The sequence below is a fragment of the Pleuronectes platessa genome, chromosome 21 (assembly GCF_947347685.1).
Source record: "Pleuronectes platessa chromosome 21, fPlePla1.1, whole genome shotgun sequence".
Lineage (NCBI taxonomy): Eukaryota > Metazoa > Chordata > Actinopteri > Pleuronectiformes > Pleuronectidae > Pleuronectes > Pleuronectes platessa.
This window is the reverse complement of record NC_070646.1, coordinates 18,543,552-18,560,765: the sequence shown is the minus strand read 5'-3', so window position 1 is coordinate 18,560,765 and position 17,214 is coordinate 18,543,552. Positions and strand designations below refer to the sequence as shown.

Genomic DNA, 17,214 nt, shown 5'->3' with positions numbered 1-17,214 from the left:
TGTAGTTTAGCTCTGTGTTACATCATGAATGCAAAAATCAATATTCACATGGGCAGTCTTATGAAGCAAGAACGTTTTACACTTTAGCATCAACACAAAATATACTAGATCTGGGCTGCAACTAATGATAACATACATATTTTCTATCTGTAAACGTTTTTACTTTCTTTGACAACTTCAAATTGCTTATCTTTTCATACCATACCCCATTAACATTTAGTTCACTTTAATTTAAGACAAGCAGAAGCAGTAAATTCCTACATTTTACAGCTAGAACCATTAAATTACTACGATAATGTGGAAATCCAGTTCTTTTGATTTACGAACCAATTAATTTCACTGTTTCAGCTCGACGTTACAGATATTAGCGGTTTTAGAACAGTGTTCTGAGCTGACTGCATACATCCAAGAAAAGATGTGTCACTTAAAAAGCTTCCAACTAGAGCAATAGTTTAATCTGGTGATTTTAGGCATTAGGTAACTGGTAACTTTGGATTCACCTCTATAATCAGCATAAAGTGAAACTCGACTTGTGTAAACTGCATTATTCTTTCACTGAGATGCATAGCTATGAACCAATTAGCCTTGTTGAGCCATGGTGAACATGGTATACCCCAGTACCACTGGCCTATCTGACCAGACACTTGACAGAGACCTGACAGCTTGGCTTGACACACTTCTTCCAATCTAATCTCCAATCCCTGTCGCCTGTATTCACTCAGCTAGTTAAGACCCTTGCTAATTAGACTGTGCCCCACTGTATGGAATTAAACCAGAGCATTACTCATTGCCTGAATTATAATCACACAAACAAGGACTATTTCTAAAATTGAATTAAGAAGCTGTGAGCATGTTTGTTGTGTGATACAAACAAGCAAACTGTGCAGATTAGGGAACATGCAATTACACATGTGAGAGCTGTTTAGCTACATGACACTGGATTAGATCCATGGAATTATGCCACCACATAATTCCTGTCAAAAACTGACACAACTGGATGTAAATTCATGTATAAAAGGGGGAATACACAGAAAGCTATGATCCTGCGACACTGTCTAATCTCGTAGAAAAGATCACAAGTGGTCAACGACATATGAGATGGACCTCTGACGTGTATGCTGGTCTGATTTTATGCCATGACATACAAGTGATAACCGCAGAAGAGCTGAACTCCCCCAGATGTCTCTCGAATAAAGTCATATGCAAAGAATTGTCCTACCAGAGACCTATGACAATTAGATGATAATGTGTACTGGGAGATTTTCTATCTGATGACTCAAAGAATGGCACATATGTACAGAGACAACTATTCTCAATAATCAAATCACAACCGAGCTTGGGTTTGGCCAGTTATCTGCATAGGCAGATAGGAGGATTCAGTGAACAAAAGAAACCGGGGAACAGGCACACTGTACACTGACACAGGAGTGTATTGGACAGCCAAGGGCTTGTCAGGGCAAATATTCTATTGTTTGCTGGTTTCTGCGCATTAACCTGTTGTGAAAATACCTAATTTTCAAAAGAATGTGGGAAACAGACAAATATACGGCCATGGTTTTCATCCATCACTGCCTAGTGACTGCAATGAGAAGCACTACAATTGCACACCAAGCTGGAAATAGATGTGCTCCTGAAAGCCCTGGAAGCGGCAACACTGAGTTGTCTTGAAATCGCAGACAACATTTGATATGACGATCGACTGGCCATTGTTCAGCCGTCAGCTAGCCAGTTTTATGTTTTTACAAGTCCTTGCATTCCGACGTCCTTGGCGGAGACGGAGGGCTGGCTGTCCGCCTGAAACACGGGCAGACGGGGCTTGATGGTCGATCACCGCGCACAAATAACGCAGATTGTGACCAATAACCACGAGGCAACAGGGATTAGTTCAATGTAAAGGCTGTAATGCGGAGTAAATCTAGGAAGCCAATCTTACCTCCGTCAGCTGATTTGCAGTATACAGCAGATTAAAGAATTTAGCTGCTAGGGACTCAAATTCCTACACATGCTTTGACAAATGCAGCTTCGCTCCGACGACAACACACAGTCAGTCCAGAGCCCAGATGTCTGTAATCTGCGACACGATCACTGAGAAATGATCGCTTTACATGATCTATTATAGATTGAAGACACGGTGTACCTACATGGAGCCATTGTGTTTCAGCGTTCTTATACGTGACAACACGGAGGTCTGCCCTCGCCTCCGTAAAGGACTGATGAGGGAGATAGGTTTGTGGATCTGGGTGTAAATAAGAAGTGTACTGTCTGGACCTGAGCTGTTTGCTTTCCATAAACCCCTGCTGGTGGTCTGCCTCCCATTAACTTGCCTAAGTGGTCAAATAGCTGCTCGAACTTGTACACACAACAGAATCTGGTTTGGGGAAACTGTGAAAATACAAGCGGTGTACACGTTGGTCCAAAGAGCCATAATAACTAAGACAAAGCCACAAAATAATTTCCGTCTGGTAAGCCTCCAACATTGCCTCGCTGGCTAGCCACCAACCACAGAGATTTTCCCATTCGCTTTGCATGTAACAGAGTCAAGAGGCGGACGGAGTCGGCGCTTTCCTTACCGTCAGGTCGGGATGGTCGTTGTCACGATTGTTGACGGCTCGTATGACCCCGGACCTCCACGGCCACCGGCCGATGTCGCCGATTTCAGGCGGGTCGTCCCCGCTGACACAGAGGAACCGCTTCCCGACCAGCTCCGGGCGAGCCTCGACTGCCATGGCCCTTCGCTGGTCCGAATCCCCCTTCGAAAAAACTTCCCGACAACGACGCCCTTACAGCCCTGTCATTTACGACATTAACCCAGCTCTGAAGAATCCAGCGGTAGAAAGAAAATGCAAAAAGGTGAAGTTGTTTGTTGCTAAAAGCTGAAAAACCGACCCGGGGGATTTAAATGTGTAGCAGTCTCCACCCGCTCTAGCGTCAGTCTCTTTTCTCTCAGCTTGAAAAAACCGTGAACACTGGACCGCATCACAGCTACGCTCGTGTTTCTCCGCTGGATCCCATGGTATTCACGGGGACGCGACACGACTATCTCCCTCCGCCATATTAAACACCGTCGGTACTATTTTCGCAAAACATTGACTTCAACTGCTCTTTCTAAGAGAACAGGTTTGATCGGCAAGTGATGCCGATCAAACCTGCAATAGTAATACAGCCACTATTACGCATAATAATAATAATAATAATAATAATAATAATAATAATAATAATAATAATAATAATAATAATAATAATAATAATAAAGAGAAGAAGAAGAAGAACAATTATTATTATTATTATAGAAATTAATTATTTACATAATAATGACCATTGTAATCAAGGCGGTATTACAAACCTGGCAAAATGGCTAACTGCCCAAAGATTTATACAATTTTATATTGTATGTATGACTAAAATGTATTACAAACATTTGTGTCCATTACAAACGTGTGTGTATAAAAGTCTATTACTCAAAGTATTACAGTGTTATGATAACCAAATGATGACCAAAACAATGCCTGCAGAATAGATGTTCACTGTGATGGATTATTACACACATCCAACAGGGAAGTCTGCTGATACATTTACATTTTATACTGGAATGGATGGAAACCAGTGTCTGCATGGAATGGAAGAATATTAGATCCAAATATCAACAGCTGTCTGATAGGCTTTTAAAAACCTTAGTTGAATTTCAAAACCAACCAGACCACCAGCAGAGGTACTTCCATGTGTAGTCATTCATAATTTCATTCATGATTTCAATTTTGGATTTTCTTTTGCGGGAATATTTCATTCAGTATTTTATATGCCACTGACATGTTTGTCTTTCTTTCTTTTGGTGCGGATTTAATCATTTGTATTGTCTTCCCTGGGCTCTAAAGGAGCAACACCAAGAGAGAATCAGTGAACAAGAGACTGAGACTGAAGAACTGAAGGAGAACAGGAGAAAGAAGGTGTGTGTGTGTGTGTGTGTGTGTGTGTGTGTGTGTGTGTGTGTGTGTGTGTGTGTGTGTGTGTGTGTGTGTGTGTGTGAGAGTGTTTGGCTCTGCGAAAGACTGCACAGTTGTGTACTTGTGTGCGCATGTGGGTGTGTGCAGAGGGGATCTTAAGGACAGTATAGAGGGTTGTGTGTGAAGCATGTAGAAAGCAATCAGCCTGGAGCGACCTCCGGGGTAGGATACAAGAGAGGAGGAGGATAAAACACAGAAATGGAATGACAGTGCAAGAGAAGCGGGGGAACAGGAGAGGAGAAACAATAAGAGAAAAGGGGAAAGATGCTGAGAAAACAGCCACACAAAGGACACAATAGTGAAAGGAGGAAATAGGCATGAAAAAGAGGAAGAAGAAAAAGAAAAAAAGTAGAGAAGAGGTTTGTCATAGTAGTGGAATAAGAAAATGGATCAACTGAAAGGAAAAGCACTGCGGTAAGTATAAATATTTCTTGTCTCATTTACATATGTGGTGTTTATTGACCAAGGGTAGAAAAAGCAGATCCTGTGGTTTTAGTAAGTGTTAGGAATATCTTACGACAATGTAACAACAATACTATATAATTGCGAAAAAGCTAAAGACCTCCATCTTAATTTCAAAACTTTCCCTATTAACACTACAATTATACACTGATTACTGCCCTGTCTCTTGTTTGTTTAGACTGTACACATCCAGACGTGTAAAGCGGATGGTTTGAGGTTTTACAGGGAACAGTGTTCTGGTATGCAAGTGTATCCTCTAAGAAAGCTCTGTCCTCCTAAAAATGTGGTCGGACTGAATGCAAATCAAATCCGTAGTCTCTTTGAATAATAATAATAAGGACGATGTAAACTCATAAAATATAGAAATTCACCCTGGTGGCACATACTGAGAAAATGACTCATTGCCAAGCTAAAAACACATGTGAAGAAAATGTACCAGTTAATTGGTGCGTCAGTGCAATGGCTGTTCTTGGAGAATAAACCACAACTGAAGAAAATGTTCTGGTGGTCACTTTTGTACAAGCAGTGTGAGATAAACATTTCACACTTAATACAAGCAGGATCCACAGCTCATCTGAGAACTAATCATAAAGCTCCTCCCTCAGTCTGACTGTATGACAATAAAGGTGACAATGCTCAAGGTCAGATTAGACTGACTTCTATTGATACTCATGTTTTTATAAACAGAATATCATCTGACCACAATGATAACAGTATTTTTTTCCAAAATAAAAAAGACAAATAAAAGCTGTGCATATTTTATTTGCTGCAGCACCTCTTTTCACCCTCTTTCTAAAATGCCCTATTTCAGCTCAGATGGGACCCTCCTTTGTGATTGGTCAACCACTGGGTGTATGTCTAAAATGTCATGCCGCTTACCTATAGGCATCCCACTCAGCTGTACAAGCAGCTGTAGCCACAGTAACAGATGTGCTGTTCCAATTCAAGCCACAGTAGCCGGTAGGTGGCCATGTGGCACGTTACATGTTACTTTGTGGTGTAGACACATGAAAATTAGTAATTTCAGGCTCTACAGCAGATTGAAATGTTATGGAACCATCCTTTAGTAATAACTGGCTCGAAGTAAGCAGGTGGGAAAAAAAGCCCAAGTACAGATTCCTACGATGTTAGAGTTGGCATTTCCAGAATTCACAAAATGGCCAATATTAATCTTACAGGACAATACGGTGGACAGCATCTATTGTCCTCAAATGACGAATGTTTCCTAGGTCCTGGTTTTCAAAAAGGTAGTAGTAACTATTATGTTATTGAATGGGTTGTTAAAGTCACACCGACTACATTCACATGGACACCAACATTCTGACTATTTACCTTTTTGAGAGTAGGACATTATTTTGGTCCTTACGTGAGTTATTAATAAAACATTCTAATAATATTCCTGTTTAAATGTTACAGAACATAACCTGATAATTAGTCATTATGAACAACAAAATAATGCACGATGCTAACGTTTTGGCTGTTTTTCTATCCAATTTTCCAAAAGCGACAACTGTTTTTCCATTTGGTTTACACCCAGGGCAAGTGTGGTCAAGCAGTAATTTTACTCTGTCGCAAAATACTGTAATACGCAAAACTCCATTATAATGCGATTGAGATGTATACATGATTACATCATGTGACCATGGTGGGAGTACTCCACATCTTGATGGGATTGTTGCTCATTAGAGGAGTATGACCTTATTCAGGTTAGGGTTATGTCTTCATGGCAGTGTATCATTCACACTTTTGGCTTAGTTGGGCTATTATCAGAATATTGGTGTAACGACTGTCATTGTATGTTTATAAAGGAAATTTTATCTTTCTGTTTTTGCAGCAATGATGATAGACCTAATTAATATAACTTGGTTTTCGTCTTTTGGCATTTAAAAAAAGTATATCTTTGCTCATTACCTTTGCTCAAATGTGTATGTTCCTGACTTGATTTTGTAGCTGTGTGTGACATTATATTGTATTGTGAGGTTGTCAGTGGACCCCTCATGGTGAAAGCTTGGTATGGAGGTATTTTCTGTTCAGATGTGATCCTCTGATGCTGTCCCAGACAGGCTGTGTGACCAGAGAGGCTCGAGAGGGAATCTACCTCACACTGCTGCACACCGCAACATCCGCCTTCATGAATAACAAGTAGCCATGAATCCAACGACCCCTCCTGCTCCACACACAAACACACACACACACACACACACACACACACACACACACACATACATACTCATGCATACATACAAAACACGCATACAGTATATCTATATGTCACAAACATGCATATATCCAAATATATCCCACACTTTTCTATGTGCTCTGATATCATTATCTACACGCACAGATGCACATGCACAAACAAAGAGGCAGGCCTGTCAAGGCACACAGATGGGGTTTGTGTCTGCCAAGTGCTATGTATGGAAAACTGTAATGAATATGATTACATCCTTGAGACTGGTGTATTTCACGTAATGAGCAAGACAAAAGCAGTCCACAACATTTGTGTTTCAGGTATCCAGTTGGTTGTGTTATCCAAAGTAAGCTTGCAAACATACACACATGCACAGATCCAAGCACCATTAAAAAACTTAAAACTGAGGCAGATGAACACAAGCTTATGAGCACTGTGAGAAACATGGCTGACATAAACTTCAAGCTAAAGCTAAAATAGGTTAAGCCCCTGCCAGATTTTCTACCACATTAGCTAGCTGACTGAGTGGAAAACTCATTAGTTAAGAGCACTGGTTAGTATGAAGTAAGTTTCAGCATTTAGAAAATTGCCATGCTTTAAATATCTATATAAAATGTAGAAATAGTATTAAAATGTCTTGTACATCTGTATTATGTTTTCTCATTCCTATTGGCTCTCAAATCAATCTTCAATTAAATTGTATTTGTATAACCCATATTCACAATAAAAACTTGTCTCATAGGGCTTTAACAATGTTTGACATCCTCTGCCCTTAACCCTGAACAAGAGTAAGGGAAAACTACCAACAAACCCCAATTAACAGGGTTAGAAACTCGTAGAACCTTTAGAAAGAGCCACATGTGAGGGATCCCTATCCCACGACAGATAGAAGTGCAATCGATGCCACGTGTAACTGAGAACATCTACAGATAACAGTATTTACAACATTGATTAGAAGAAACATAAAGGAAAAGTGTGTCAATGGAGTATTTATATATAAGAAAATGTGTGATAGAGATGAAGGAAGCAGCAAAGAGTTGATGAGAATAATTGATGAGATAATGTCAGTAATGGTAGAATATATGAGTAGGATTTTGTAACAATTTAATTTCAAGGATGAAGTCTTTTTCTGTTTAGCAACAAGAAAATTTGACCTTTTATGTTGTGCATTTGACTTAATGAGAAGCTGTCTTTGGACCAATTATTGTTTAAATAAATGTATTAAATCACTGTGCAGCCAAATATGAGCTTTCCTTTGGTCCACCATCCAGATGTTTATGTAAACTTCCTTTGGAATGTGAAATAAAATGAAATAAAAACACACAGTGGTGTGCGTTTTCTCTTTTGGCGTTCAGAAGACATACTTGTCGAAGAATGAATCCGCCCTTACTGTGGGCACTGGAATTTAAAACAAGGTCACCTTCCATTTATTAAACAGTAGAAGATCTGCTTCCCCACCAACAACGTTGGAAAATCCACCGATCACTGCCGCTCACACCCGTTGGCTACAAATCGCCACGATTCGACCAAGAGCCAATCAGCATAGAGGTCGCTGAGTTTAAAATCCCACCGACTTCATCAGACCAAAAAGTCACATGGGTAAACGTGGCTGGCCAATGACAGTTATTATCTGTTGTAAACAGACCGATCTGGCCAATGGGAGCTTCGTCAGGTTGTTCTCTTCCCGTGACGGCACTGACTACGTGAGCGGCGCTCTGTGCCAGAAGCTGGAGAGCGAGACAGTGAGGGAAGGAGGAAACCCTGAGGAGTGAGTGACTGCTTCTAAACAACGGGAATTATATCGGACATATTGCTTCTCTTAACTGTGGGTACGAGGTCACAACAGTGAGACATGCGGGTTGGCTGGTGACAGGTGAGATAACCAGCTCGTCTCAGGCTCGCTCATCGAAGTTTGGGCTGAAGAAGTTCACAGCGACTCGGCCATTAACGCTGTCACCGGGACGCTCTTCTTCCGTTGACACAGCCCGAAGCTACAGAGACAGAAAACATGGTGTCCTGGATCATTTCGAGAAGTGTTGTGTAAGTAGAAACTCTACGAAAATTAGTGAAAGTCAACTAAAATGGCAAGTTTATCTTGTGGAGAAAAAGAGGGGTTTAGCTTTGTTAGCTTGCCTGGCTAACTGTTGCCGTCCTTTGGACAAGTTATGGCCTCGGTCCTTACATTTTCTAGATTAGTGCGGAAACTCTGTCAACAGGGACATGTATTCTTTCTGTTAACAAATGGTTATCAGACATCTCTGATTAGTGGTCTGAGTAGTTGCATGTGGCTAGTTCGGCCTTGTGGTCGGTCATTAGCTATGGTGTCTAAAGCCAACAGACTTGTTTACAGTATGAATCATGACCGTGGCTGCTGCTGGTGAGTCATCTGTAACAATGTGGAACTTATCGTGAGGTGGACATGTCTGTAAATGTTCAATCTGCCAAGGAGTGTCAGGTACAGCTGCCATCTTGAATATAGAAATCTCAGCCCTGCCCAAAATAACCTGACAACCCTGACATTGTTAGAACACAGGAAGAAAGATTATCCTCGGTCCGCGTCCAGGCCAAGGACAGGCCACTGAATCTGAGTTAAAAGCAAGGTCAGATTCAGGATTAGTTTCCCCCGGGTTACGTAGATGTGACTAGGCAGCATACTTTTCTAATACCTCTTGTTCATGTCCCTCTGTCTTTTTGAGTCTGTACACATCCAGAGACAGTACTTACACAACTACTGCTGGAGGTGTAATGGAGGATAGGAATGTGATGGAAAGGCTTGAGGGAGTGGTGGAGAAATAATGACTCTCCCTTTCAATCTCTTGAAACTCCCAAGCCCTGTGTTGTGGATACTGAGCACATTCTTTTGAAAAAAACATTGGTTACAGATCCCTGTAAGGTTAATCACTGTTAGGTTGAGAGACCTGGGTTCTGGAAATACAGGTCAGGTAGAGTATCGTGTCTCTGCGTCCTTCACCTCATAACCTGTCCATAACTTTGTATACACTCCCGCTGCCTCTTATTTCCTTATTTTGCATAATGACTTGAACATTTGTTATTGGATCCTATGTTGTCCTGTAGATATAAAAGCAGATAATCCTGTTTAGCTGCCTTTTAGTAAGTTGTCAGCTTGTACCTTGTTATTCAAGTGAACCTAAATTAATTCACCCATGTTAAATCTGTAATATGTTTTTTTTATTAGTCAGTATGGGTTTAAGTCTTGTAGGTGGTACCCACCAAAATATTTGATTGCAAGTGAGATGAGATAAATGAATGAGAGGGATATTGCTGCCAGTATCAACTTTTAAGTCATGTTAATGTTGGATTTCATCTTTAGGTAAAAAGCCCATGTTATTTTATGTCTTTCTTTAGTCAGTTTTCAGTTGACTAAAACTCTGGACATTCTAGCTTGGTCTAAGTCAAAGAGAAACAAAAGCATCTGAGTCTAGAATTAGCCCAGACCAAGAATGAGCCTTTTAGTCAAACCTACAAACTGTTTTCGAATAGGATTTCATCCAAATCGCACCATTTTCTGCAGCTCCACATACATTTCCTACAATTGCAAATTCTGATATTTTTACACAGGCTGAGTTTACACATGTGTCCGATTACATTGTTTGTGTGTGAGAGAGAGAGAGAGAGAGAGAGAGAGAGAGAGAGAGAGAGAGAGAGAGAGAGAGAGAGAGAGAGAGAGAGAGAGAGAGAGAGAGAGAGAGAGAGAGAGAGAGAGAGAGAGAGAGAGAGAGAGAGAGAGAGAGAGAGAGAGAGAGAGAGAGAGAGAGAGAGACTCTTATGAATGCACTGCTTTGAATAAATATTTGACTCATTATGTGATGATCAGTGTTGATATTTTTGCAACAAACAAATCAACTTTTAAACTGTAGTGAGTCAGAGACGCCAGCTGAGGGAGAGGAAGAGAGATATACACACACACGATAAGTGTGTGTGTGTTTTATATATTCAACCGCTCATAGTGATGAATTTGACTCGGAACAAACATGATCACTAGAAGTTTCCACAGTAGAGTTTAGTTGGACGAGGCAAAGCGAGATTTGACAGAGCCACCTCGCTCCATCATCTCTGTTTTCAAATTCTCTCTTTCCTCTCTGTTCTCTTCTTATTCTCATCTTCCGACAATGATCTGAATGTCTTTAATGTATCATATTAGGCAGCTGGGCTCAATCTGATTTTCCAAATATATAGTCACAAAGAGTGTGAATGCTTGGCGCATCACACATCATTTATCATTTATCACAATCTTTTGCGATACATCTATCACGCACATTGATATCGCGGTGTCGCTAGATTTTCGATATATCGTGCAGCCCTAATTCAGTCCATTGCTAGTTTCCAAAATACCCTCCAATATTCTACTAGTTAAGGTGTTAACTTCAGACTGGCTTGAGACACAAGAGGAACAATAACATGCTGACATACCTGCTAAAAACTGTAAAGATTATGGCTTTTCACTATCCAAAATATATAAAAAAGACCAGAAATTAGCACTGATAGTGGACTTACAGTGTTGTGCATGGCTCCCTGGTGTCTGCCCCCTCTTGGTGGCACTGCAGACAGGCTTCGCGCCTTCTCCCGGCTGCTGAGCTGTCTGTGGTCTTTGCGCCCGTAGCCATGGACTGTTTAATTGTATTTATCGCAAGTCATATCGTCATCGCGATATTAAACAACTTTATTGCATATTGCGTGTTTTCATAATATCATGCATCCCTAATTTTAATGGTATTTTAGTCGAAAGTACTTTTTTTCCCAGGAGATTTATGTGCCCAGAAATATGCAAAAAACACTGATCATGAGTTTGAACTTGTGAATGATGTGTTCAGTCAGTTTTTAAATGTGGGGAGATTCAGAGAGCCGTGTAAAAGATCTATGCCATTTATTTCCCTATGAAGAAACACTCTGGGGAGGTGTAGACCTGGACTGTAAACAGTCCAATTTGCTGTAGCAGCAGTTCTCTCAACAATCCTCCCTCTGTGTTTTTAGGGGAAAAGACGACTAATCAAATTCTTATTCCTAAAGCTCAAACCAGATGGTGGGAGCTTAAATCTTGGAGATCTCTTGATTTTTTATATATATTCCCTCTTGGTGTGTCTCCTGTTTTTATTGCCCTTGTTCGTTCTCTCTCTCTCTCTCTCTCTCTCTCTCTCTCTCTCTCTCTCTCTCTCTCTCTCTGTCTCTGTCTCTGTCTCTGTCTCTTGTCTTCCTGTCCTCCCCCTCCTCCATCTGGTTGTTGGTAGTTTACGGTGTCAGGAAACCAGGGAAATTGACCTGCAGCCCAGAGTCAAGGCCCATCTAAAAGCAACAGGCTATTTTCTCAGCTGCAGGCAAAGAGAGTGGGGGAGAATGTGTTGAAATGAGAAGAAGGAGAATGAGGAGGGAGAGAAGGGAAATTCAGAGATGGCAGTTTTGAAATGAAGAGGGGGCCCTGCTTTTCAACAAATTGTTTCAAGAACATTTCTCTGCACGTCCAACTTTTGTGTTTCATTTTATTGAGAGAATGTCCCTCCTGGCTCTAAGTGAGTCAGAAAGGAATAAATGTACATTTAAGATGTTGAATAAAATAAAGGAATCTCCAGTACAGTAATTGGAAGGTCAGAGTAATGTAGCAATATACCTTTCCAGCACCAAATAACCAGGACGCTACAGTGACCTCAGAACAAATTCAGACCCTTTTACAGAAGTTAGAACGTAGCTCAAAAACACAATGATGAATTTTACGTATAAGTTTTAGTATTATAAATTCTCATTTTATTATGAAACTATGGCAGAACAAATATACAATTCTTTATATATAGTAGCCTATATAAAACAAATGCACAATCACCTCTCTTTTGCTTTTCATTATACATTTTATTGTTTTGTAGATTCAATTCAAAATTGATTGCCATTTTATCCATCGACACCCAATAACCCTTAATGACAGTATGAAAACATGTATTCTTTAAAGACTCTCAAATAAATCTCCATTAGGGTTTTTGACATGACTGATATATCAGTCAACATCTTTCCTCTTTGGAACTGCAGTGAACCAATGATAGTCAATATTTTCAGACAAACAGGGTTTAATGGGCCACATACCGAAGAAGGCAATCCTGTCAACTCCTTGTTTAGCTGTAGCATTACAGGAGGTATCAGAGGAGAAGGAAGATGTAGGTAATTATCAATATTCAAACAAGCTATCCAAGGTATCTAAGTCAAAGGTGGTAATAAAAACCGTGGTTTATGTAACATTAGCAACACTTTATTAGCTGTTTAATGTATTTAAGACGCATTCTCATGTCACCTATTATTGTTACATTTCTAACTTTGTAGAGACATCACATGGAGTCGGAGTTAGGCTGTTGAATCACAAAACAATGGGGATGTCTTTTACAAACTTTGCTCTCACTCACCACATGTCTTATTTATACCATAATGCTATTTCCAGTAGCGGTCGACTGATTCATTGGTTGGCCGACTTCCACGCTGATAGGAGGGATTGCAAACTACCAATATTGCCGGCGCTTCGATAGTGGCGATGACTGTGCAGCCTCCACCGGTCAGCTGTTCTGTGAGAAGAGGGAGCACTGGCTGGCTGCGCTCCAGTCACATCTGCTATGACTTAAATTGTGCTGCAAAAAATCTTCAAGACATTATTCTGTCAACAAGAGAATTTATTTTTTGAATAGTGAATGGCATTTTAAGTCCCCCCCCCCAAAAAAAAGTTGTTATCTCAATATATAAAACACCACTATCAGCTATTTATGCATGATACAAGATAGACAAACAAAGAGAAAAGTAATCAAATACAGAAAGAAATAATTATAATGAAATTACATACCAATTTGGCTTCCAAATAATACATAATGCTATCTATTCATGAAATACCACCCTAAAGATCCTATTCACTCCAGCAATATGCACTTGCATGAATAGTTTGTGAGAGTGACATTTAGCAATGTAATCACAGCAGAAGTAATCCTTTCCTGTCCAAACAGCTAAATGTATCCAAACGACGTAATCCACCAAATTACTTATCAGGATTCTCCCGCGTAGGATTTTCTAGTTTTATGAGGACCCAGTACTTTGAAATCTGTATCCTCTGATATGACTGTCAGTAGAAAGTCATGTCCACTTGAGGCTTGGTCTTCCTGTTCTTGATTGCAAAGCTGTACAAAAGGAAACATTCAAACCCATTCACTGTTTCCTGACAAACAAATTATTCTATAAGAAGAACAGTGCTCACCTCATGCATACAAGCATGTACTGTTACCTCATGCTACTGAAAGAAAGGAAAGAGCTTCATTAACAAACAGTCATACTTTGGGCTTTTACACTACATTTCTACGAATAAAGCTAATTAATTGCAAATACAGTGTGACAAGGAGAGGGTTTTGGAGCAGTGGCAGCTTTGCTGTTTCTATAGCAACAGCAGTGAAATAAACCTCTGTGGTTGTTGGCGGCTTGCCTGCTACTCGGGTTCCTGGTCTGAGGGAGTATGTCTGTATACAAGACTATATACAGTGTGTCTGATTCATTGCTGTTATAGGAAATTGTCTTACCTCTAAACCTTTATAGTTTAACTTTAGCTGAAGGATTCCATGCTCCTCTGAGTACATCCATTACATTTTCAAACACGGTACCTCATTCCTCCTTGCAGGGTTCCCGCAACAGGGCAAGCAAATTAGCCTAAACCAGGGTATCAGTGCATCCTTTTCGACGTTCTTAGCATATCAAGGTCCCTTCAGATTTGTAAAATGTGTGGCAACCCAAATTATATGGGCTGAAGCTAGAATGTTATACTTGTACCTTGTGAAGAATATATCTAATATTTTTGTATTTTGTGTCAAATTAGGCAGTCATAGAGTCTGAATGTAGAGTCTAGATTCTGTCTGTGTCTTAAGATGGGCATATTCTGTGCCATTTTAGAAATGTTATTGCTGAATTCCACCTTGCACTGTACAAGTAAATAATCTGAGTCGGAAAGCCAAAGTTCATGATTTATTTGCTTGCACTATACGGACCAATCGTCTAGCCATGTCATGACTGCTCACACTGCATGTTTTTCTCAGTCTCTGCAGAGTGCTCAGATCATTGTCAAAGAAGAACAAGTAGAAGTTTCTTTGCAAAAAATGCTGCCAGGGGAGAAATGTGCCGTCGTGTTCATATTTGCCATTCTGAGTACCGAAACCTCCAATAAAAAGAGGCACGTGCATATATGGACACACAGTTGGCTTGGAGCATGTCATCAGCCTGAATGGCCAGCTAGCGGTCAGATGAATGATTAATTGCAAAAACTGACAAATGGAACAAAATCCCCTTTGCAATTGGGAAACTATGAGAGCAACCTCTGAGGTGCAATGTATGTCCCGAAAATGGCAGTATTTGATGAAAAACTTGAATCATAAAGTAATCAACAGTTGACATACGTCTTACTGTTTTTCTCTGTCTTCTTTGCATGACAGTGACGTCTCCCCAATTCTATATTGGTTAAAGTAATAACAAGCCAGAGTATGTTTTCCCCTATAGCAGAATATTAATGTAAGCAGCCAGACCATTCTCCAGCACTGCAAAGCTATTCGGCTGTTGGATCATGTTTATATTTGGAAATTCACAACAGATCAAAACCCTCCATATAATAGGAAGGGTGCCACTCATAGTGATGAAACCATAAAGAGTGATGATTGAATATGTTGTTCTCCTCAGCTCTACAGAGCTCATTGTTTTGTTTTTCTTGTGGCCAGCTCACTATTTCAGCTACGTATCTGATGGCTAGTAAAATGTACATGGATCTTATTCCTACCATAGTGCTGGCTTCTCCTGTCTTACTATCTCATGGTGTGTTGTTTTGTTGGGGACATCCTTGCATTTTGGAATACCCAGATTCCTAGGACAGCTAATCACATTGAAGCTAATTAGATATACAATCCTGTGTGCAGCATATGACATGTTTTTAAAAAACAGTAAATGCAGGGGCATATACAAACAAAAGCAATGAAATGTGAGGTCGATTGCAGCATAATTAAGCTGGTCTAAGGTAGACCTGAGCCAGCTCTAACTACAAGCTTTATCAAAAAGGAAGGTTTTAAGTCAACTCTTAATCATAGAGAGGTTTAAAACTGGGAGATGATTCCACAGGAGAGCATGATAGCTGTCCACTTACAGATTCACAGAATGTAAAGGTGTCCGTTTCCTTTCTGTTTCCAATTAATGAATGTGTAGTAGTAGCAGTACAGAAACACTGCTGCCTAAACACAATCAAATTCAAACAATATTTATGTGTATGTAGCAAACATTGTGTATCTGAGTGCAAAAGAGGTGGCTGAGGGGTAGAGTGGTCGTCCTCCAACCTGAAGGTCGGCAGTTCGATCCCCAGTCTGACCCATCTTCATGCAGAAGTGTCCTTGGGCAAGATGCTGAACCCTGAATGGCCCCCCATAGAATAACAAAGTGCTGCGAATAGATGCACTGTATGAATGTGTGTGTGAATGGGTGAATGTAAAACTGTACTGTAAAGCGCTTTGAGTGGTCATCAAGACTAGAAAAGCGCTATAATACCAAACCATTTACCATTTACCAAAAGAAAAAAAGAAGACTTCAGTACACTAAGGTCGTGTTGAAACCTGCAGTGGAGCAGGCATGGAACCAAACCCCACATTACCCCCAGCCACTGCCACCGCTGCAGAAGATTACAGAGGAAACATTGAGTCACCGTCCTGTGTTCCAGTGGTTTTCAGACTCTGGGTCAGAACCCAACACCCGATCATTGCAGGATATAAATAAGTCTCCAGATTGTTCTGCACAAACAGATGATGTCTTTTAACTGGAAAATTATAATTTTGTCTATAAGCCTCTGTTTGTACTTAGCATTATACAGAACAGCCACTTTTTTTTCAGTGTAAAAACTGATGTGACTGTAGAAATTGGATCATAAATGTGGAGACGTGCTGTAAACTTTAAACTGTACTTTTTGTTTTAGCCTACTGCAAACACAATTTTAACAATTCTCCTATTCTATAGTTTGTTCCAATCTATCCATATCCCGTTCAGACAGGTTTACTCATTAGTGCCTTTGTGTTTGCAGGTAATACGAACATCGTAGTAAAGTGTGGTCATTATGTTACAGTATAGAAATGATGGACTCCGTTTTGTGTTATTTCTCCTTGCAGACTGCTGTTCGGGACCCTGTATCCTGCATATTACTCCTACAAAGCTGTCAAGACCAAAAATGTCAAGGAATATGTAAGTTACTGAGATTTTTATGGATATGGTTTATTTTAGCTTGATTCTGTATAGAAACCAGTGACTGTATGCTTCTGACTGCAAATGTGAAAATGTGAGAAGTGCTATATGAATGTGACTAGAAATGTAAATGCATAACACTAAAATATCGTGACCACCTTTTTTCCTATCAACCCAGTTTTTCACGTGAATCTGTGCTGCGTATACATTGAAGGGTTTAAATGTGTTTCTAAAAGAAGTTGGATGATGTAACTAATGCCAGTGAGAGTGAAACCACAGACGGCTGAGTTAGTAACACATTCACACAGAGCTTTAACACACAAGCACCAG

General features: G+C 40.2%; 2 protein-coding genes and 1 long non-coding RNA gene across 5 annotated transcripts in view; 2 read left to right on the top strand and 1 right to left on the bottom strand.

The window, feature by feature from the left end:
• Nucleotides 1-2,969, bottom strand: part of jmjd1cb (jumonji domain containing 1Cb) — a 109,319-nt gene extending 106,350 nt beyond the window's left edge. For both annotated transcript variants that reach the window (XM_053413122.1, XM_053413123.1), the window contains exon 1: nt 2,571-2,969. In XM_053413122.1, the coding sequence (XP_053269097.1) occupies nt 2,571-2,726 (156 nt within the window). In that variant the 5' untranslated portion in view covers nt 2,727-2,969. The remainder of the gene's footprint in view (nt 1-2,570) is intronic.
• A 1,132-nt stretch (nt 2,970-4,101) lies between these two features.
• On the top strand, nt 4,102-7,975 carry LOC128426964 (uncharacterized). 2 transcript variants are annotated; one of them, XR_008333295.1, is made up of 2 exons: nt 4,102-4,415; nt 6,527-7,975. It is a non-coding gene; the product is annotated as an uncharacterized LOC128426964 (long non-coding RNA). The 2 variants fall into 2 exon arrangements; XR_008333296.1 differs by having other exon boundaries at nt 6,523-7,975.
• A 368-nt stretch (nt 7,976-8,343) lies between these two features.
• Nucleotides 8,344-17,214, top strand: part of reep3b (receptor accessory protein 3b) — a 33,814-nt gene continuing 24,943 nt past the window's right edge. The window contains exons 1-3 of the mRNA XM_053413196.1: nt 8,344-8,527; nt 8,639-8,694; nt 16,812-16,884. Coding sequence (XP_053269171.1) covers nt 8,663-8,694; nt 16,812-16,884 — 105 coding nt within the window. The 5' untranslated portion in view covers nt 8,344-8,527; nt 8,639-8,662. The remainder of the gene's footprint in view (nt 8,528-8,638; nt 8,695-16,811; nt 16,885-17,214) is intronic.